This window comes from Drosophila takahashii, chromosome 2R (assembly GCF_030179915.1).
Source record: "Drosophila takahashii strain IR98-3 E-12201 chromosome 2R, DtakHiC1v2, whole genome shotgun sequence".
In the NCBI taxonomy this organism is placed as follows: domain Eukaryota; kingdom Metazoa; phylum Arthropoda; class Insecta; order Diptera; family Drosophilidae; genus Drosophila; species Drosophila takahashii.
This window is the reverse complement of record NC_091679.1, coordinates 38847515-38870075: the sequence shown is the minus strand read 5'-3', so window position 1 is coordinate 38870075 and position 22561 is coordinate 38847515. Positions and strand designations below refer to the sequence as shown.

Here is a 22561-nt window from a genome sequence, read left to right as displayed (position 1 = left end):
AGAAAGAAATCAGATCAGAAAGCTAGTTAGACTGGACTTTAGTTTATTTTCGAGAGTGACTTGGAGTTACAGCAGAAATTGTTAAACTAATGTAGGTTCAGGGTTCAGGTTTTTCGTGTTTTGATATTTTGTTGCAAAATCTTAAGTACGAAAACAAATTGCCAACATAGGGATTTTATCAATCATTCCAAATGTAGAAATATTGAACGAAACAAACTGTGAATACCCCAACAATTTTTCCCCCTTTTAGTGTACATCCTAAATTAGCTACCGATTTACTAGTCGAGTGTCAGTTGTGTGCCAATGCGTGCAAAAATGTTCGTAACGATTAATTGTTAATGTTAATTCTAAGTTTTACTCTTTTAGCTGCTTTTGTTTTTCTTTCTGATTTTTAAGGTCACATTGTTTATATCACTGAAAATGTAATTTAATGTATTTTAACTTAATGCAACGCGAAATTAAAAGAGAACTAAACGAAAGTATAAGTAAAAGAAGAGGAAAAGATCATTTGATGTCACCTTAAACTTAATAACTAATATTCTGCGAATAAAGCTTTTAAAATATCAAAAAGTTTGTTATTTATCAATCGTGATTTATCATCTAAAGCTACGTATTAATTTATATATATATATATCATAAGCCTATGTCTGTGTAAGTGAATTGATGCGTATGAAATCTACAACTAAGTCTAAGAACTCTAATGTTCAACCTCAACTTGATTCCCTACTAGGTCATTTTTGCCTACGTCCCACCATTTTCTCTCGGTTCCAACTGCAATGTCTGTGTGCGCTATATTTCGAGATGGATTGTACTAGTAATGGGTGAGTTTTGATGCTTGTCCTATGAAAACGAAATTCGAGTCGTGGTTTATGCCAGAAACCATTTCAAACAGTCGCCTGCTTCCTTGCGAAACGAAGCCTAGGTATCCGTATAAAATAACAATTAGACTATCAACTAACTAACGCACATGTCGGGAGGGGTCTCGGGATTGGGGATTGTAGGAGTTTACTTTTACTGCTTAGAGGTAATATCAAATGCATTCGCCGGGATTCTGGGCACAGTATTTGGGAAACAGGGCCTCAGCCCGAATTCCCAGTTCGACGAGTCGATTTCGGAACAAGGAGATCCTGCGGAATACATCTGGCGGCACTATGTCCATGTCGTGATCATCGCTAGGATCGGTCCACAATCGCTCGGCCAGAGCGGCTGAACGTGGCCACAGCCGATTGTCCAGCTGGTTCTCATCCACCTGCTCGGTCCACATGCACACCTCGCCGCCCAGCACCTAAATAATTATTATAAATTGATAAATAATATCTAATTTATTTGGATTATTTATATTGCTGAGCCCACCTGCTTCTTGCGCTTCTTGTCCAATCGCATCCGCTCCCAAGGCCGGTGCTTGTAGACATTCTGCCAAGTGCGGTAGGGAGCACAGGCCGCATCCCCGGTGGCCCGCCAACTGCCGAAGCCGCAGTCCAGATACCAGGCGTCCACGTGCGAGAAGATCACGTTGTAGCCGTTGTCCAGCAGGTCGTAGTTCTCCTGCCAGGTGCTGCCGCCCCAGACCTGAACGGCGAATTGACTGTTTGGAAGACACTTGGTGTTGGTCAGGGCGCTCGACCAGACGGCCACGTACTTGGGTGCCACACCATTGTTGGCTAGTTTAAGTCTGCGGGTTGGAGTTATGATTATTTAATTGTGGAATTATTTTATGATAATCTAACGCTCACCTGGCCATTGCCTGCAGCATGAAATCGCACCAGAGGCCTCGCAGATCCGTGTCGTTGAAGTACTGCGCCCAACAATCCAGATTCACCTCGTCGCCGCCCAGGTGAAAGAGGTCCGTGGGCCCCGTGTGTTGCAGCAGCTCCTCGTAGAGCCGCTGCAGAATGAGGTAGGTGTGGTTGTTCTTCGGATTCAGCTGACCGCACGGCGGTTCGCCGCAGTAGAAGCTCCACGGCTGCTGGTTGATGCACATGGCCAGCTCGCCCATTCCGCGTTTGGGTCCCCAATCCCAGCCGTTGCCCGCATGGGCGGGGGCATCGATTTCGGGTATGACCTGTACGCCATAGATCTTGGCAAACTCGGCCACCTCGCGCACATCCTGCTCCGTGTACGTCTCGCTCTCGGAATAAGCACCATGCTCGGCCAGCTCTGGGTAATACCGCGAAATGTAGGGGAAACTCTGGGCATCCGTGAGATGCCAGTGAAAGCGGTTTAGCTTGGCCAGTCCCATGGCCACAATCGTTCGCTTGATGGACTCCACCGAGAAGAAGTGACGCGAGGTGTCAAGCATCAAACCGCGATAGCGGAACTTGGGGGCATCCTTCACCTTGCTGTTGGCGTACGTGTGCAGCAGGTGATCCTCGTCATCGAACCAGATCAGTTGCTGCAGCGTGGACAGTCCATGGCGGGCTCCGAAGTACGAGTTTGCAATGATCTCCACCTGCAGGCGGTGTCCATCGGCTGTTCAAGAATTGTATAAATTATTATTTCAATTTATAACAACTTTCCCCTACAGATTACTCACTTATGGAGCTCAGTTGATAGGTCTCATCGTTGTCCAGACTAAAGTCAAGGTCTCCGGACTTGTGCACGCTAATCTTGACCTGAACGCTGGTCAGATCCCCTTCCTGCTTCAACCCAAAGGTGGCTCCAAAGAGCGTGGCTGCCGGTTCCACATCCGCATGACGCCTGGACTTCGATGAGGACTCACTGACCGTCGGTTCCGATGAACTGCCGGCGTAGTCCAGCCGCTGGATGTGCCGCAGATCCTTGAGGAACCAGTCGAAGGCCAGCTGGAGCTGCCTGCGCACCTCACGATGCGACGTGTCCACCTGCAGCTGCACATCCTCCACGGAGAAGCTGTGCGTATGCGAGCTGAGCACATATTTGTGGGTGGGATGCGGCCAAATGTTGATGTCACCGCACGTCATCGAGCAACTGATGAACGAGACCCGCTTGGCGGATTTGCCATGATGACCCACCCGAATGCATCGTTCATTCTCACACTTGTACGTCCAGGACCTCTCGACGGGTCTGCAAAAACGAAGAGTGATTAGTGGGAGTCTGACTGGGAGTGATTGGCATGTGGCACTCACATGGGAAAGGCACTGGCATCGTGATGGCTGTGGGGGCGTTCCAGCGCCTCGTTGTAAGCCTGGGCCTTGTTGGCTCCTTGGTTCCAGTAGAGCACCGTCAGGATGAATATGGCGCCGGAGAGGAGCACCAAAAGAGCTCGGCGCAGCGATACAGCCAGGGACATCTTATAGAGATAGCGTAGGCTGGAAAAAGAGGAGAAGTATGAATTAGTCACTTGAAAATTCGGTTATATTAAATTAAAGTTTATAAGAAAATGTAGAAATCTCACGGGGGCGTTATGACGCTCTCAAAAGTGTCATAAGGCCCGTACAAATCCCCCTTAGAGTTGCTTTAACTACTCAAATTGGGACACATATCTTAACTATATTTGTAATAATCTTATAGAGATAGCGTTGGCTGGAAAAGAGGATAAGTATGAATTAGTCACTTAAAAATTCGGTTATATTAAATTAAATTCTATAAGAGAATATAAAAATCCCCCTTAGAGTTGCCTAAACCCATTTAACAACTCAAATTGGAACACATCAGCTAACTATATTTGTAATAATGAAAACTTAAATAGCCCAAGATGGAACTCAACTCCCCTGATCCCCATTTAACCTACTTTCTGGCCTCGCCCCCCGCCCACCAGTTGACATCATCTGGCTTTTGGCCGCTTGCCTGCTGGCAACTGGTTCAAAGAACTGAGACAGTTAAGCAATAATGCACAATAGCAGGTCGTGTCGCAAGACAATGGGCCACCACCACCACCAGACCCGCCCTGAAAATCGTTCAGCTCGGTCGTCATGGGGGACAGGACACATCGAACTTTAATCAATGCTCGCGACTTGGGCTTGACGAGCGATAAAATCAAAGGAAACCCGAGGAGCCGGGGTCCGCCACATGCCATTTAGTGGCAATTGTTTGTCCTCGGCGACCGCGATGTCCTCACGCCAATACAAACGCACACATGGTACATCCACCTTTGCCTCTGCACGCAAGGGAATCGGGTCTCCAGTGGCAATGGCGCCTGGCTGGCAACATAATGAAAAATCGAAGACAGTTCCGTATACAAACATTCGGGTCCGCGACATGGCAGCTCACTTTGGGGCACAAAAATACGCAACGTACGTATATCCCATAATAAATTGAAGTTTTTAAAATTCTAATTTGATTGGATATGAATAAATTGCTTGATTTGGTTGGACGTTAGAAGTAGTGAAAGAAAACGAAGAGTTCTGATGTTTCTGTTTTTGGGAAACGGAAGTTTGGGGCTGTACTTTTGTACCATATACCATTTAAAGTTGGGACCTGCTTAATTCAAAATAGTTATTTTATTTCATATCAATTAAAAGCCAATATGATTTATGTGAAATTTATGATTCAAACATATTAAACTTAATATTTTATCAAATCATATGAAATACCAAACAAATAATGTAAAATAAGATAAACTTAATCTTTATTCATATCAAAATTATATGCACATATCAATCTGATCTTCTGTCAATTTTTTGATTGTGTTTATAAATATATTCCTTGTAAGTTATGTATATTCTTTGGATTTACCAAATACTTCAGATTTATCCCCTTCTCAAAGTGTGTTTCCTTTACAAGTGAAACCTGCGTGTCCACCCTAAACACCATATTCCTGTCTATCCCCATCCCGTATCATACTTGTAAGGTAACCTGTAATTCAGCGTTTTATGCTTCCTTATCGATTTCAAATCAAATTACTTAACAAATGTGCGGGGGACCCATAAATCCAAATGTGATTTTATATATTTTTAGGGCGGACACTTTTAAACTTTGCATAGACGAAGAACGAGGGCGAGACCTTGCCACCAATGGAGCAAATGGAGAGTTGAGAATAGAGAATGGTGCCTGGCGCCGGGTATCGTGACGCTGCTTTTCCTCACGACTGGGTGATTACGGTGGGCGGTACACACCTGTAATGCAGTGGCAAAATCAACAAGGACCTGCAACCTTTGCGTGCGACTCCAACGATCGAAGCTGCCACGGGTGAGACCTTAAAATTTTCATTACGCTTCATGTGAAAATATGAAATACTTTCGCAGGTCATGCAACACAGGTGAATTCACCTCACCATTCGGGGGAACCTTTATTTCCAGTTGCCACTGGCAACTCGGATGGGAGGTTGAATGTGGCAGCTTGGCAGCTGGTGCTCCAATGCAATGGACGTGCTCTTAGTTGTGGCCTGGTCCCATCATTACCTTGATGGTCGTGCATAATAAATCAACAGGCATGCATAATTAATGCTGCCAATGCTTGAAAAAAAGGACAAGAAGCGGGAGGAGCGGAGGAGAAGGTGTGCGGCGGCAGGAAAGGATTGCTTGAATGTGACAGCCTCATTAGTTTCCACACAGCACGCATACGACTGTCAAAAATATTTGTACAGAGTGTAGCATACATTACAGCGTTTTTGTTGTTTTTTTCAGTTTGCCACTAAACCAGTTGCAAAGATAGTTATTTTGAAAGGTATATTTAAAAATTATTTATTCATCATAATAAGTAAAGGAATTTAATGAATAGTTTTAGCCATGGATTAAATAAATCATAATACTTGGTCTAAGAAGTTTATCGGTTTGAGGAAAGGTTTAAAAATTATTTTTTTGAAGATTTTACAGACACTATGGAAAGTATTTAACTGAGTTTATTTTAAATAGATTTTCTAGACTACCAAAAATAAAAATATAATATAAATATTTTTATTAAAAATCCCCAAATTAAAATGCTACTTCCTAAATATTATAATTTAACTTTATCCCAATTATTTATCGTTTAGTTAGGAGTAAGTTCCCTCGGCTTACCCGCAACGCGTGCGCAGAGCGGTGCTCGAAAGTGACCAGAAGCGCCCGAAACTATCCATCATCAGAGGGCCCGTCGGTGGGTGGCCGCCACCGCATGTCCTCGTGCCCCTGCAACACCGCTGCCCCGAAAACAGCGAGACGCTCTAATGAGTCACGTTGCCAGTTGCCAGCTGCCAACTGTTGAGGGGCGGCCTAACACACAAAAAGGCGACCGACGACCGACGCCCGCTGCTTTTGCTCCTTCTCCAGCTGGGTGTCCCCTGAATTGACAAATTTCCTTTCACACAAATCTAAAATTATGCCAGAGATGGAAAACTACAAAATGCTGGCAACTTTTGTGTGTCGTTCACGGCCGTTGAGCGGCAGAAAAAAGCGAGAGAAATAATAGAAGCAACCACGCGGACGTGCTCTTAAGCGCGCGCGACACTCGAGGAGCTGGCAACAACTACGGCCCAACTATAACTATTAAGCCGCCGACGTTGCGCGGATTTCAAGACGCTCGAACGCCGACGACGCCGTCAACAAACAGTTGGCACGGCCAAAAACACACTCGGAGCGAAAGAGAGGGGGATAGGTGCACAGGGAGAAATAAAGCTAGGCATAGAATTTGCATACGAAAAATAAAAAGAACTTTCCACTGTTGGATTTTCCGCAGGCAATGCTTTATAAGCTTACGTTTCTGTGTGCGTTATTACATTTTATGAGATAGATAAAAAGATTGAAATTTTTTAACAATAGATCTTTTGAAAAATTTTCTAAAATTTTTGAAAACAAAAAATTGAAATATATTTTTAATTTAGGCTTTTATTTTACTAAAAATTTACAAAGTTTTGTTCCACCTTATTTAGATTCTTCGTCCGATAGTATCAACACTATACGAGGGCTGTCTGATAAATAACCGACCTAACCATGATGCACGCGACTTTTTCAAAAAATTTTTTTTTATTTTTCTACATAGTCTCCTTGTAACTGAACACACTTCTCCCAGCGATGCTCCCATCTCTGCAACCCTTCCAAATAGTACTTGACGTCTTTGTCTGCAAAATACGAGTTCACGAAAGAGATTGCCTCCTCATTTGACGAAAATCTCTGGCCGCCGAGCGCAGTTTTAAGTTGAGGAAACAAAAAAAAGTCGCTTGGTGCTAGATCCGGTGAATAAGGTGGATGGTCAAGCAGTTCGAACCGCAATTCGTGGATTTTCGCCATGGCGACTGTTGAGGTGTGAGATGGGGCGTTGTCTTGGTGAAACAAGACTTTCTTTTTTTGCAAATGTGGCCGATTTTTCGAAATTTCTTCCTTTAGCTTGTCCAATAATGATGCGTAGTATGCTCCTGTTATAGTTTTTCCTTTTTCGAGATAGTCGATAAAAATAATTCCATGGCTGTCCCAAAAAACACTCGCCATCACTTTCCCAGCCGAATACACAGCTTTGGGTTTTTTTGGGGCCGGTTCCCCCTTTTCAATCCACTGTTTAGATTGGATTTTTGTTTCGGGCGTATAATGATGAATCCAAGTTTCGTCTACAGTTATCAATCGGCGCCAAAACTCGGTCTTATTGCCTCTAAACTGAGCCAACAGAGCGCTGGAAATGTTCATGCGCGCACGTTTGTGGTCTAACGTAAGCAAACGCGGCACCCAACGCGCGGACAGCTTTCTCATGCCCAAATCTTGGTTTAATATGTGACAAACACGTTCTTTTGACATCTTCATAATCTCAGCTATTTCCCTAACTTTAATCCGGCGGTCGTCTAGTACCAATTGATGAACTTTAGCGATGTTATCGTTAGTGGTTACAGTTTTTGGACGCCCAGGACGTTCATCATCTTCCAAGCTCCTGCGACCACGTTTAAATTCAGCTGCCCAAAATTTTACGGTGGTAAACGATGGTGCAGAGTCACCATACACAGAGTCCAACTCATCTTTGATTTGTGAAGGCGTATTGCCTTTCAAAAATAAAAATTTAATTACAGCTCGATATTCAATTTTTTCCATTTTGGGGAAATCACCGAAATAGACTCACAAAAACGACTGTCAACAGATAATTGCGCAAGATAAATTTCTGAAATTTTGGCGAGTAGCTTTTATAATATGCACAATTTGAAGTAGACACTTTTTTTTCAGATGTGCCGCTATCTTGACGTTGAGGTCGGTTATTTATCGGACAGCCCTCGTATGTATATTTTTAGATCCAACTTTTTCGATTTGAAAGTTGTATAACTCGTTACCTTTTTAGTTAAGACATTCTCAAATAATTCATAAATATTTTAAATATAAATATAATATTAAGCTATTGAAAAGCTCTTTGTTGAATATAAAAATTCATATTTTTCTGTGCACACAGCAGAGAAACCAGAAATAATAGAGCGGGGCGGCAAAAATGGCGTGCAACTATTTACATATGTTCTTGAAAGCGTCGGGCGACTGTGCCTGTGATTGTATGCACCTGGCCTGGGTATACGGTATACCTATAGTTATAGCTATAGAGCTATGGCAGGACCAATCTACTCTGCCGCCCCCGAATATTGGGCACTCCCCATTCGCGCCGCGCGAATGCCCATTTAAATGTTTGCGCAAGGCGAGTGCATCATAAATTAAAAGCAAATTTGCCGAAAATAATACATGAATTTCAATTAGTTGCTAACGGCTGGCAATTATGATGATGATTGCAAGCGGGTGCTATAAAACGCGGCCGATATGCAAATATTATACATTTTCAGAATTGTTTCAATAATGTTCTACATTTTTCAGATGGGGTATGTTGAAATGTATAATAAATGGGGCGCATTAGGAACATTCTGGTGGCGGAACAAATGGTATTTTAATTTTATTGCTATCGATAAAGTAATCCTTTTACAAACCTTGATTTATTTGCTGATGTAATTTAATATTTTCCTTTATAATTTTAGTTTCCTTTCTTTTTTTTAATTTTTCATATAAATGCAACAGTTCAACACCCTTTTGTGCCAACATAATTGGCCTGCATTCCTTTGCCGCATCACGCATACGCAGCGTGTGACGCTGTGCAGCATGTTGCATGCTCAATATGCGCGGCATGGACTGTTGCTTCTGAGTCGCATTATTATTTATGGCCGCATGCCGTGAAAAATGTCAGTTGGCGACAAGTGTTGTTCAAATGGCATGCACGGTTGCCACAACAACAACAACATCGAAATAGTAGTAGCAGCAGCAACAACAACAGCAATAATGACAACCCATATGGGACATACAAAAGCATTTGGCGCTCAATTTGACGTGAAACGTGCAGGAACAGAGGGATACAAAGGGAAGCTCAATACAAATAGCCGTGCTTGGCCTTTGTCGTCGACATATCCTTTTTCCACCCGCTGCCACCGCCACCGCCCCCCAAAAAAGCTAGAGAGGGAAAGCTGCAGAAAAATGGGCAACGCAACTTGTAACAGGCAACCAGCAAGCAGCAACAGGAACTTAAAGCCAGTAGCCATCAGCCAGTAACCAGTAACCTCAGCAGGCAGCGGCCAAAACACCCGAAGTGCAGAGCCCAAGCCGAAGGCTCGCTCACTCGGTTACCAAGGCAACTTCGTCGGGCTCACAACAAAAGGATAAGCCAAGCCAAAGTCCTCGGGACAGGACGACCAGCCAGCAAACTAGTCAGCAAGTCAAGCCGGAGCTCAGTTGCAGCAGCGCAACGCATTTGCCCAGACGCACAACTCGCGATTCGCGGCCAAAACCAAGAGTTACGGAAATAGACTTGCCTTGGCCATCGATCGTTCTAACAGCTGCACTCGGAAAAAAACAGGATAATATTCTTAAGTTAATTAAATACAAATCCATATCAAGTTCTCATATCAGTTATTCAAAATTTATGACAAATAAATAACCCAATGTGTTAAGAAGAACTACATATTTCTAGAACGGAAAAGCAGCGAATTTAATTCCACAAAAAAATCAATAAGAATTTATTAGTGCAGTGCAAAATGTTCTTTAAAATATAGAAAAGAAAACAAAAGAGGACTTGAAAAAGCTTTTCTTTATAATCTCAAAATAAATAATAATATATCTCAAAGATCTAAAAAAATTTGGTTTAATTACTATTTTTGAAAGTGAACAACCCTCAAATATTTAAAAAAAAATTTTAAAAAAGAGGTAAATGGCTCCTAAATATTTCCAAGATATTTCTGTACCAATAAAATATTTGCAAACGTGAAAAAATGTACAAACGTCGTTTCAAAAACCCAATAAATTTCGTTTTCGCGTAGTGTTGCCGTGCGACTTGTGTTGCTGTCGTGCTAGAATTTCCGTTGCCTTCGGGTCGTCGCTCGCGAGGGCTTACTCCTGGCAGTCGCCTTTCGTCCTCGCTGCGGTCTAGAGCCCTAGCCTCCTAGCTTTCGCTTCTAGCCAGGCTAGATGCGCCTCGTTCGGTGCTAAAGTGTGCGTGCTAATGGCAGTGTAATGAGTGCGCCGTGCTAATCGTTATGCAATCGCCTAGCTTCGATTTCCAGCCGCAGTGAAATATGTCTCTCAAGCGTTATGCAACTCTGCTGGCCTTCGGTCAGAATCTAAATCAAAATAACACAATACCGACATTGGTGGTTTCCACAACGGAGGGGATTCCATCATCATCGTCATCCGCATCCTCGTTATCGTATGGAAGCTTCGCTAGCGAGGAGCAGCTGCAGCAGTCCCAGGAGCATGTCTCGTCCTCATCCTCGATTGCCACACACACCACCTACTATACCGGCGGATTGGGACAATATCATCAGCAGCGCGGTGGCTCAGGATCTGTCATTTCGGGCGTGGGCGGCGGTGGAGGACCTAGTGGACCCCAGACATATGCAAATGTTGTCAACGGCAATGTGAATCTGCTGCTCGGCGGGTAAGTCTGACAGCTGAAACAACTGACTGATGGCTGACTGGAGGAGCAGTCAGAGCCAAGTTCAAGAGATGAGCCAAGGTGAGGCTCGTGGGAAATGCGAAAGAGTGGCACACATATCGTGGATGCAACTTTTTGGCAAATAACTAAGAATTCCCAGCAGTCATTGGGCAATTAATTAATTAGAGTTTCCAAGGAAAGTTTGAACGAAACCATTCAAATATTTACAATTTTGAAGAGCTCCAGTCACTTTAATATTATCATTACGGACATTCTTGTTAACTAATAGCTTATTCCCAAAAGTATGTTTGCCATCAAATAACTCAAGTTAACCAGAAAGAGAGATGTGTAATTTGAAAACATACCTTTCCCGGCAACCGCAAGTCAATTATTTGAATGTTTATAGCAGGTCGTAAATTCCAGTGAAATGCCTGCAGTAATTGCCCAACTTGTGTAAGCATTTAAGAAGGATATTACAAGAAGCTCGCATAGATCATAATGCTTGGCACCGCTTGATTTATGGGATGGGGCTGCAAATTAATAAACATCAACATTTTCGCCGCCTGCAAGCGAAGATGTCAGGCTTCCGCTTTTCCGCGAGGCGGGAAAATAATAATTACGATTTTTCTACTTTCGGTTTTCTTCTTTCGGGGAAACCCAAGCATCCTTTCTTTTTAGTACAATTTTTTTTCCTATGCAACACGAGCTTTTTTTTTTGTTTTACGAATAACCCAACAATGTACATTTTGTCAACACAATTTTATGGGGTTTTCTTGATGTCTGTAAACATCACGCTCCTCACAAACCGAAAAACTTTATTTTAACTACATTTTTATCGATTGCCTCGGGCAGTTCATTGAAAATAGCTCGAATAAAAACTTGGACTGGGGGGAAATCGCTTCACATGCCGCTCTGTTGTCTGTTTTTCGCCTCTGCGAAATGGGAAGGTTGGAAAAACTCGGCCCAAAAGAGGGCCTTAATGAACTGTTGACATGCGAGAAATTGCGTGAACGGGGGAAAATGAACAGTCAAAAAAAAAGGAAAGAGAACATAAAGGACGAAAGGGGGGAGTGGAGTGGGGAGGACAAACACTGGACAGACAAGTGGGACACAATGTTGCATTCTAAAGTGGATTAACTGACGTCATGGAAATGCCTCGAGCTACGAAATCGACACGAAGCGATTTCCGACTAAATAAACCAGTGGGTTTCAATAAACCGACACAAATTGGCCGACAGCGCTAAAAGGAAAATTTGATAACTGGCAATCAGGCTGATAGTGGGGGGCATTTTGGATTTATTGACAGATTTCGAGAATTGTTATGGCTACACCTTTCAAAATGATCGCATAAAAGAATTGTAGCTCTATAAAATTACGAAATTTACCTCGACTATCAGATACCCGTTACTGAGGTTTAGAAAGTGCAAGGGAGTTGGAGATATCCATTCAGCAAAGCAACTGCTTGCACTGCGTGAATTTAATTATTTGCTCATATCTTTTAAATTAATGTTCCGATTTGAAAAGTTTCTTTTACATTTCGATAATACCTATACTTTTCGACAAATACAATATACACTTTTCTCACTACTCTTCGAGTACTTATTTTACAGCTATTATAATTCGGAAATTCTATTTCTTTAACAAATCCATTGTTTGATAAACAGCACACATCATAAGCGTTCATTCAAGTTTAATCCTTTCTACACATAATCTGCTTATTGAAAACAATTTGTCGACACACAATAGAAATTAAGTTTGCTAATCCTATTGAATTTCTGGCGTTAAATCAAAGCAAACTCGATAAAACAATAAGATAGGCAAAACACTGTAGTTTCTTAGATTAAATTAGGGCACAAAACGGAGAATGTGCACACAAATTTGCTAAGGAGGGAGGGCTTTTAGGATCAAGTTAGTTGACAATACTCTCAATATTCCATACAAACTTATCAACAGTTGGTTTTGCCTTTTGTTTGGCCTGAAATTAAATTGAGAGCTAGAATGAAAACTATGCTATCTAATTAAAAGCACAAGGCAAGGAAAGTAATTTCCGCTCTGTTGATGTATTGAAGTCAAAATTTTGCTGGCAATTTATGCTATCAATATGCAGGCAGAGGACACAAACGGGCCAAAGTAAATAAATTAATATACAAGCATTTGCAATTTGTTCGACAAAATTAATAAATGCCAAAAACGTTATTAATATGATATTATCATGATGGGCTGGCCATTTATCTGAGTCCCGCAATCAATTTCGTGTCAGCGCCCAAAGCAAACAGTTCGACAAATATACATGTGTGGCCGATATCCGTGGAATAACATTGCATTCACACAGCCCCCATTCGATTAAATTTGTTGCAGGGCGATGCTTTCCCTGGTGACGACCGTATTGTGTGTGGTCTGCTATTGTTGTCATCGAAATATCAAAAAGCGAACAGAGGCGGCCTACAGACAGCAGCAGCACCAGTGGCTCGAAGGCGATCCCAACATGGAAATATACAGCGTGGAGCAGGTGAGTTGCGCATAAATACATGGCTCCCAATATCAATGTCCCTGGGACCTCGGGGTTTTAGAACCTTTGTTGTCCGGCAGCCAATAATAACAAACGGACGTCAACGGCATTCCAAATAGTTGGCTACAATGGAAGAGGAAATCTAAACCAGCTGAACCAGTGGAATTTAATTAAATCTAGCAAAGGGATTCCCATTTGTTTATTTTATTCTATTATTGTGACAATAATTAGGAAGTGAATTAATAGTTTAAAAAATAATAGAATAGTAGAATAGGGAGTTTGAATCTTACAGTGAAAATAAATAAGAAATAATGTAACAATTCTTTTATATGTCATTCTTTAATTTTAAAAGGACTTTTTCTAGTGCTAGAACCCAAACTAAAAGACTTTAATCAAAATAGTGTAGAAAAATAGAGGTAACTAATTTATTTCTATCAGTTCACTTGACGAATTACTTCAAAGCCAAAATGAATACAAACAACAACAATAACCTATTTAAATTTCAATCGATTAAACGCTAAAAATCAATTAGCGGCTATTAAGCTTAAGTGCTGGCTAAAAAGAGTGTAAACAAACAGGGTATTAAGCAAAACACACAATAAACTTTCCCTGCAACCCATTTATTTTTCGATTTGAACTTCAATCAAATCAACCTCAACCTCGTTTCCCAATTAGTGGCTAAAATCACAATTACGCCAAAGAGAGAAATAATACTATCCAACAGGCAATTGGGTCCTAAAACCACCACAACAGTAATTGTACTTTTTCAAGTTTAAGCCAACATTTTATAAGGACAGTTTTGAAAATAAGTCGCAAACTGAAAGTGAGAGTAGGAAAAGGGCAAGGGAAGGGCAGGGCTATAATGGATATTTATGCGGCGCATTTAACAGGTGCGACAACCACGGGAAAGTGAGTTGACCAAAGGGGCGCGACCATTGTGGTTGGCCCATAGCCACAGTGCAAGTGGCCCAGAAGCCGCACTCACTTGGCCGTGGGCTTTATTAAGTTACAAGCCGCCAACAGCTAAGACCTCCCAATCCGACCTTAGCCACCCACTAACCACCAACCATACCACCCACCCACCCCATAGGCCATCATTCAGTTCATTGTTGTTTGTTGGGCCGTTGGGAAACGAGGGACAAAAAAAAAACAAAAACGCCGGCAAAGGGCTCCGCGTAAATCAACGTTAGCCTGTCCAGGCACAAATGTCAACTGCGGACAGATGAAGACGGGATTTCTAGGCGGAGGGGAATGGCAATAAGATGGGTTTGCAGATTGCGCGGCAGAGACAAATAAATTTATGATGTGTGCAATTTAAACTTTTTTATTTGATCGCGTAAATTTCACTTGTCCAGCGCGTCTCCATTAAGAAGGTAAATTACAGAGCGACCAAGCGGAGATCGGCAATTATTCACAGCCTTGGGGTATGTGGAACAGAAAAAGGCTTTTTTGGATAGGAAAGTTAGAGATCTTTGTTGATAGAAAAGGTTTTAAAGGTGGAGCTCCGTTTAATATATATTATTTTTAAATATTCTAATACTCAACTGGCTTAATGTTTCCAGTGATAAACAAGAGAGAACGCTATAGTTGATAACTTTGATTATCACATACCTATTACTCAGCTCAAGGGAGCGCGAGGGAGATGGAGATTTGCTGTCGTCAAACTTACTAGAGCCATCTAGCGGCTGTTTAAATTTTTGATGGCTCCATCTAGCGGCTGCTTTTAATTTTTGATCATAACTTTTTAATGAATGGTCCGTTTTCAAAAATTACTTCAACATTTTGATAAATATTTTTAAACACAACAAAATTGCTTTTAAACTTTTCCCAAAATTTAGCCACATTCTTATAATTTTTTGTTAAGCTCTTTTCCTTATTGACTTTAATACTGTTCCGTTTCTTTCAGTGCTACGAGACATCTGGCCTGTTCCTGGGCGACTCCACCGATGGCCTGTCCGCCGTGCCCGCCCTGCACCACGAACCGCCGCCCTCTTACGATGCCGTCGTCCTCCACGAGCAGCAACTCCACCAGCAACAACTGGAGCAGCAGCAGCAGCAACAACTGCAGCTGCAACTGCAACAGCAGCAGCAACTCCTGATGCAGCGCGTCTCGCCGCCGCCCGGATATCGCTCCTCATTGGACATTAGCGGCCAGCCGGGCACGAGCTTCGGCCGGGGAACCCCCGATGGCAGTGTGGATGCCGTGGCCGGGGCATCGGGATCGGGGGGATCCGGTGGCCTGCTGGTCAACAAGCAGCTGCAGCTGGCCCTGAATGCCCAATCCTGCTGCTCGCTGCAGCGAGCCGAGGTGGAGAGCATGTGGAATGCCGCGGCGGCGGCGGTGGCAGCCCGGAGCGGAAATTGCCTGGAAATGGAGACGCTGCAGGTGCGAAAGCCGGCGCAAAATATCCGGATGAACACCTTCGGGCGGCGGTACCTGCAGCAGAGCCATCAGCATAGCGGAAACCACTACCGACGCGGCTGTCCGCTGTGCGGCAAGTTCCGCTACGAGGGTGAGCCGGAGGATGAGCCGCTGACCGCTCTGTCCGTGGAGAGCGGTCTGAATATGGGCGGTCGCAGGGAGGAGGAGGATGGGCCCGCCCTTTGCCCCTGTCCCAGCGACATCGATAATGGCAACCACATATCGGCCGAGGCTCTGCAGGATGAGGATGTGGATGCGGATGAGGCCAACGGGAATGTGGAACCACCTCAAAATGAAGCCATACCCATAACCGCCGTCAATGATGAAAATGACAACGCAGCAGCAACGGACACACCAGCAACATCCCAAATATCCGAAACATCCCACACATCCAACGATGGCAGACAGCTGAAAACGGAGGATGAGCTTCAGGAGGATGGGGGACAGGCCGCGGGACAACAGGAGGAGCAGGATTTGAACAGCATTAACGAGAACGGCATCATCAGCCTGGACATGAGCAAAATCATTGACAGATCGGGCCTGCCCACATACGAGGGAGCCATCAAACTGGAGTCCAGCGGTTATGTGTGAGCCTAACGAGGCTGCAAACAGAAACCTAAACCACAAGTGTGCTTTAACTATGATTAAGATAAGTTGCAATTGGTCGAAAGTCATGAAAGTCAAGATATTATTTGAAAAGTTATTAAGGAACCTGTTGGTTTTCGGAACACAATGATTTAAGTGGTTCTTAACTGCTTATGATAATTATCAAATTATAATTATGATAAAGCAGCCGAGCAAAAGCACTCTTAAACTAAGCATTTTCAAGTTCTAACAATAAGATGGAACATATTAAGCAAACACGAAAACAATAATTTTAAATGTTTAAATGTTTAGAGCTAAGCGCGTGCATATCCCTGTAAATGTAAATGTTCGTTTCGAATACTCGTATCAATAAAATCAAAAGTTGTAATTGAAAGCAACAAGCGATTTAATAAGCAACCTCAATCCGCAACCTTCGCCTGAATAAAACACACGGGCAATGTTTTCAGTTTATAATGCTCGGTTGAGCGCAATCCGATTGATTTTGTATTAAATACAGGGCGAGGAACGCAGAAAGATGATAAAATAAAAAACGAAACCAGAGCAAAGAATGGCATGCAAACAAATCGTCAAAGACAACGGCTAACAAGCTGCAAGATAACAGGCCACACCACCCACTGGCCACCCCCTGTTTTTCCCACCCCCTTCGATTTTCCGCTTTCCTTTTCACCGCACTTACCTCAGACAAACAACGGGTTTGTGTCTCTGTCTCTTCGTCTGGATCATTTGCATGAAGAGAGCGAAGGGAAGTTCAAGGGGGAAAAGTGTGACCAGGTCGGCTAAGCGATTCCCTAACTTAAATATTTTAGTGGGTTGTGTGAATTTATTGGGCAAATAGTGTTAAATATTTTACATTTCAAAATAAACCATATAAAAAATGCAATTGAAGGTTACACTCATCAAATATGCAAAGAAGCTGTCTCACAGAAAAAAACAATTTCAAATATCAAGTATACGTCAAAATTCACCCTGTTTAATTAAGCTCTCCTAAATATCAAGTTCGCCCACTTAGGAACAGCTCAAAATATAAAGCACACATATCAAGTATTTTATCAAACGCAGCACTGCTTCAAAGAACATTAAGTATACGCACCGTTATCCCCCACTCAGAATAACTTGATTGAAATTCAAGTAGTGCAAGGGTATTCGGGGAAACAAATCGTTTACAATTGCGGGTTCTGTTTTTCTGTGCGGTCAAGCGATGACAAAACGAAGGGGGCGCTTCCCTTAACTACCTTTCTTTTGCCCTCGTGCCACATTGAAATGGTAACAAGAAACTTGTTAGTTGGCTCTCATCATTGTGCACAATTTCATTTGACATCAGGTGCAGGGGTAACAAGCTCTCGGCGTTTATGCAACCTTGAAATGCTTAAGTGGGTGGTGGGTAATTTATGTAATTATGCATGCATCGACGGCAAAGCCTGAGTTACACTTGAGATCACATTAAAGCCAACTTCTGTGTATGCAAAGCAGCCCCAATCGAAGATTCTAAAAATCTGTATTAAATTCATATTTCGTTTAGCACTCGTACCGTCGTGTCAGCAGCATTTGAAACGCTTCCGTTGAATTTTTCACGTGAGCACCGGCAATAAATACAAACAACTTAATTTTGGTTTATTTATGGCCATGCCAGCGAGATTTCTGGGCGGCGTATTAACACACTTTCGATGATCCGGCCAAGAGGAGCGCGCTTTGTTGATAATTGCAAACAACTGAAAGCGATGCGTCTGCCGTTGACGGCGGCACAACAAGTCGCAGCCGCCGCTGCTGCTGCTGCTGCTGCCGAGGAAAATGGGTGGGAAAATGGGGGGAAAATGGGTGGGAAAATGATAGAAAAGAGAGCGCCAGACGCCTGGCCTGCTAATGTGCATGTGTGTGCAGGGCAAACAAAATAGAGCGAACGAGAGCTGAAAATGAAACTGAACCGAGCTGAACTCATGGCGGCAATGGGGTGGGATTGGGCGGCATTGGGCGGCACTGGGTGTTTTTTAGGTGGCATCACAAACTGCGCAGCGCCGCTTGACCCTTTCCATTGCCCCCCCTCCACCCGGTTCGATTTATTAATAACACCACAAGAGGCACAAGAGGCGATGGCGAATGGCAAATTTCAGGTTTGATGGCATGGGTTTGTGAGGTGTGAGCAGAAGCACTTTGCCAACTGCCTCTCGTATTTATAATTGCTGCAAATTGCCGCTTAAAAACTTGTGTTCCTGCCGGGGCATCGGGCCAAACTACTCGAGCCACTTACGACGATGTCATCATCATCATCATCGTCAGCATCATCGCATCAGCATCGCTGGGAGTGCCAGGCACGTGCTTAAAAATAGACTCCATTGGGTCACTAAATATAAACCATTTGGCATTTGGTATGACCTAAAAATTCAGATCGAAATGGTAAGAACAAAACTCGAAATCTCAAGTGCTCTTTTTATTCAAAAGAGAAGTTAAAGTTTTAAAATTTAATTATATGCTAAAAAATAAAAATCTTTGTGAAAATTTGAATGACAGAATAATTATGAGAGAAACAAAAACAAACAGAAAGCCTAAAGAGTAATGAAATAAATATAAAACGACTATCTACACGGAAAACAATTAAATGAAAATATTCTTTGATTAAAAGCAAGTTATTATCTTAACATACTATATTAATAATCATGTTCTTAAGACTATCTTATTCAAGCGAGGGATGACATGCCCCACAGGGGTGCTTCACCTATCCACTAATTTTGGGATTTTTGTAAGATAGTATACAACATAAAACCATTAACAATTCTTATGAAGCGTGTTAATAAAGTTCGTGACGCTCTTGGCATTTATCAAAAAAAAGAAGATACGAAGGTACGATTAAGTAAGTAACATATTTTTAATATTTTTGTTCTGAGAAATGCTTATTACTGATAGATAAGGCGCTTTGATTAGCCAAGTGAAGCTTACAAGTCGCATTCACTATCACTTCCGCTGCCCAGATCGCCAGTTGCAATGTTTTATGAGTGAATTACGTTTCCAATAATGCTCTGGTTTTATTGAATGCATTTTTAAATTAACAACATTTTGTTTCTTTTTTTTTAATTTTAAAAACATGTTTTCTCTAATTTATACAAAGTTGTTATGTCCTAATTAATTCAGATTTTTTAAAATCACATCCCATTTTCTGGTTTTTTCTTTGGGTGTAACTAGTATATTGTAGCTCAAATGCGTCAAGATTACCGCAGTAAGAAATAAAGCAAGTCATAAGGCAAGCGGGCCAAGCCACAAAGGAGAGTAGAAAACCGAAAGTAAAAGTGCAAATACCAAATAGCCAAAAAATATTCGAGTACACGTAAAAAGTGTACTCAACAAGCACAGGGGCTCAAGCAGGCCATATAGAAGGGATCTTAAATAATCCAAAAAAGTCAAATGTTCATTTTTAAGAATTCTTTCTAGTCCTGTCAACTTTTAATTTATTTAAATTGCATATTGGTAAATAAACACTTTTTGAAACAATTTTGGCCGTTTTAAGATTACATTTTTCAGAATTCTTTCTAGTTTTGTCAACTTTTAATTAAATTAAATTGCATATTTGTAAATAATATCGTTTTAAAACAGTTCTGACTCGTTGAGAGATATTAACTTGGAATCCTTCAAAATAAAAATAAACAGAAGTTCATGCTTAAAAGCAACTTATCAATTTGTTCAACTGCTAGTATTGTAAATACATTTTTTTGAATTCTTTCCTTTGTTCAAATAAAAAGAAACTGATAAAAAGGCGCACCCATTTGCCCACTAAGTGGAAAACGTAAATATTTTTAAAATAATAACTTAAATTTATTAAATATCTGTAATGGAAATCACTTATTCTAATATGTTTTTTTTTAAAGGTGCACTGCCTATGCGCGTAGTGCTTTAAAGGATTTAGCTTCTTCTTTTGAGGCTACCCCCAACTTAAGTTTCCTCGGGGGGTCTAAGCCCCTCCCGAATCCCTTGCGTAAGCCCCTGGCCCAAAACAGACACATACGCGTAAGTACCGCAGACAGATATGTGTACAAATGTAAGTCTGTAGGTTGTACATATAAGTATGTACATGAGAAGACTTACCCACACTGCGTATGGGAATGCTCTTTGCATGTCCTTATTTCCTCCGTTGCCAGGACAACTGAGGAGGGTCCGGTGGGAGGCGGGGGAACGAGGCTTTCGATTCTAGGGTGTTGCTGGTGCGGCTAAGGTAAGCGTGCGACTCTCGTTTCGCAGGTGTGGCAGTCTATAAATCCACTTCCTATTGCTTTTGTGCGACTTTGTGCGGCGGCAGGCGTTACATTTCAACCATGGAAATCGTCTTATTTGTGCTGTAATTCACATCAAAATGCACACGACGACAGTACAGTGAGAGCGAGCGAGACGGCGATGTGCGGCGGCGGAAAATCGGACTGCACTTGGATAAACTGGCATTACATCGAGTGTTTTGGTTTCAGTCTGCCGCTGGCCAATCATTCGGACAATAGTTAAACAATTGCACGGCCCGTTTTCACCATTGGCGTCGTTAGTTTTTGTGCGGGGCAAACATTTATCGCAAAAAAACAAAAAACAAAATCGGCGACTGACCGTGCGAGGAAAACGCTGAAATACCATGCTAGAGGGCATAACAGAAAATACCACAGTTCGTTTAAAAATACTAAAATAAACATTGTGACGTCATTATTAATAATTTAATTTTAAAATAACAATATAATTGAATAAACTGCTTTATTAACAAACAGCAAATAAGTCTATAACATATTATTATATTTTATTTAAACTATTTTGCCAGTTTCTTTTTTTTCCGAAAACTTGTTGAAAACCCAAAAAACACAAGAAAGATAAGTCCTTTAGCTTTTTACGACCTTCACGGACCTTTTAAGTCCAATTTGTAAAAAAATAGTAACATCATTTAGTGTAGTTTTTAACAAATCTTTTATTTGTTTCTAGATCAGAAGAAGCCTCTAAATGGTTACTGTTACTGGTTATTACATTCACCAATTTTTATAAGGATGAAGTCCAGTTTAGTCGCTTGGATAAGGAACTTGACGCCCACCCATAGCACTCCTGTATCCGTACTCGTCTGGAGTGCTGACTGTTGTGATACTAGGATCGACTTGAGGTCGGGCCAAAACAGCGACCATCAAGCCAAATAAGAAAATCTGAAGAGTAAAGTAAGCCTTATTAGTAAACTTTTAAGAAACAATTAAATTAAATATTTTGAGAATTATTTAATTTTAATTCAAGAAACATTCAAATTTTGTGAACCTCCACATTTTTTTTTTAACAAATATTTAAATGTAAAACATGACTTATTTACACGTATATCAATCTATGTTTTCTAACTATTTCGCGTACTCACCAGTACTATTATGTGGATTTGCATTTTATAACTAAACCTTATCTCGAAATTCCACTCTTTTTATACCCAGCCACAGATGAATGAAAATAAAATGCTAATCAATGCCGGATGTAAGGGACAGCAGAAAAATAAAAAAATAAAAACAAAACTGTGGACAGCAGTACACGTAGTGACGAAAAATTTCTATTTGGTGCTAATGAGAATATTTTATCAAGTATTTTTATTTAGTCGAATATTAGAACTTTTGTATGTAGATAGGTCGTGACTTTTTTTTTACCTCGGGATTATTATTAAATTTTTTTGTTTTATACATAATTAAAATATAACATCAAGATGTACATTTTTAAAAGATTATTTCCTTCTTCTATCATTACCTTCTTACATCATTAAAAACTGCTACAGGTGGAAAATATGAAGAGACCATTTTCTAAGCCATTACCAATTGCGGACCGAGAATAATTATTTATTTAGGCCAGTTCATAAAGATGTATTCACTCCTAGCCCAACCAAGGAGGATTACACCAATTGCACGGCTTTTTAATGAACTTGCCTAGACGGCTGCTTAAGGAAGCAACTATCATTGCAAAGAGGAAAATCTAAGGATAAAAGCAACACATTATTACTATGCCTTTATTTTAACCGGTTTGCTCACTTACCACTAGTACTATATGATTTTTCATTTTGGGACTGCATTATATTTCGTGGTTTTGCTCCTTTTATACCCAAACCTTAAATTTTACATCAAATTCAGTATCGACTTTGAAATACCTATGAAACGAAATGGAATCTTTTCTTTCTGATTTGGAAATTTTATATTTTTTTTTCAATATTTTAAGCACTTACGATTTTTAGAAGATACCTAATATTTTTATTGTATTTTAAGTTTGAATAAACATGAATAATAAATAAA

The 22561-nt window shown here is 41.4% G+C and overlaps 2 protein-coding genes and 1 long non-coding RNA gene across 3 annotated transcripts; 2 read left to right on the top strand and 1 right to left on the bottom strand.

Moving 5' to 3' along the window:
- Positions 1-26: 26 nt before the first annotated feature.
- On the bottom strand, positions 27-20858 carry fdl (fused lobes). Its single transcript, XM_070212482.1, has 6 exons — positions 20373-20858; positions 3105-3287; positions 2534-3042; positions 1734-2469; positions 1354-1672; positions 27-1285 (listed from the first exon to the last, which is right to left on the bottom strand). The coding sequence occupies exons 2-6, from the start codon at positions 3266-3268 to the stop codon at positions 1031-1033; spliced, it is 1983 nt and encodes a 660-aa protein (XP_070068583.1). The 5' UTR covers positions 3269-3287; positions 20373-20858; the 3' UTR covers positions 27-1030.
- On the top strand, positions 10271-16717 carry s-cup (stanley-cup). The gene is made up of 3 exons (XM_017147224.3): positions 10271-10767; positions 13123-13273; positions 15180-16717. The coding sequence occupies exons 1-3, from the start codon at positions 10406-10408 to the stop codon at positions 16284-16286; spliced, it is 1620 nt and encodes a 539-aa protein (XP_017002713.2). The 5' UTR covers positions 10271-10405; the 3' UTR covers positions 16287-16717.
- LOC138912281 (uncharacterized) lies at positions 20793-22561 on the top strand. The gene is made up of 3 exons (XR_011417803.1): positions 20793-20931; positions 21240-21463; positions 22054-22561. It is a non-coding gene; the product is annotated as an uncharacterized lncRNA (long non-coding RNA).

Excerpts from the sequence above, each read along its gene's own strand:
- fdl (XM_070212482.1), bottom strand. The coding sequence starts at position 3,268 with ATGTCCCTGGCTGTATCGCTGCGCCGAGCTCTTTTGGTGCTCCTCTCC. Across the intron at positions 3,043-3,104 it reads GATGCCAGTGCCTTTCCCAT|ACCCGTCGAGAGGTCCTGGA; the intron begins GTGAGTGCCACA and ends TCGTTTTTGCAG. Across the intron at positions 1,286-1,353 it reads ACAAGAAGCGCAAGAAGCAG|GTGCTGGGCGGCGAGGTGTG; the intron begins GTGGGCTCAGCA and ends ATAATTATTTAG.
- s-cup (XM_017147224.3), top strand. The coding sequence starts at position 10,406 with ATGTCTCTCAAGCGTTATGCAACTCTGCTGGCCTTCGGTCAGAATCTA. Across the intron at positions 10,768-13,122 it reads GTGAATCTGCTGCTCGGCGG|GGCGATGCTTTCCCTGGTGA; the intron begins GTAAGTCTGACA and ends AATTTGTTGCAG. Across the intron at positions 13,274-15,179 it reads AAATATACAGCGTGGAGCAG|TGCTACGAGACATCTGGCCT; the intron begins GTGAGTTGCGCA and ends CGTTTCTTTCAG.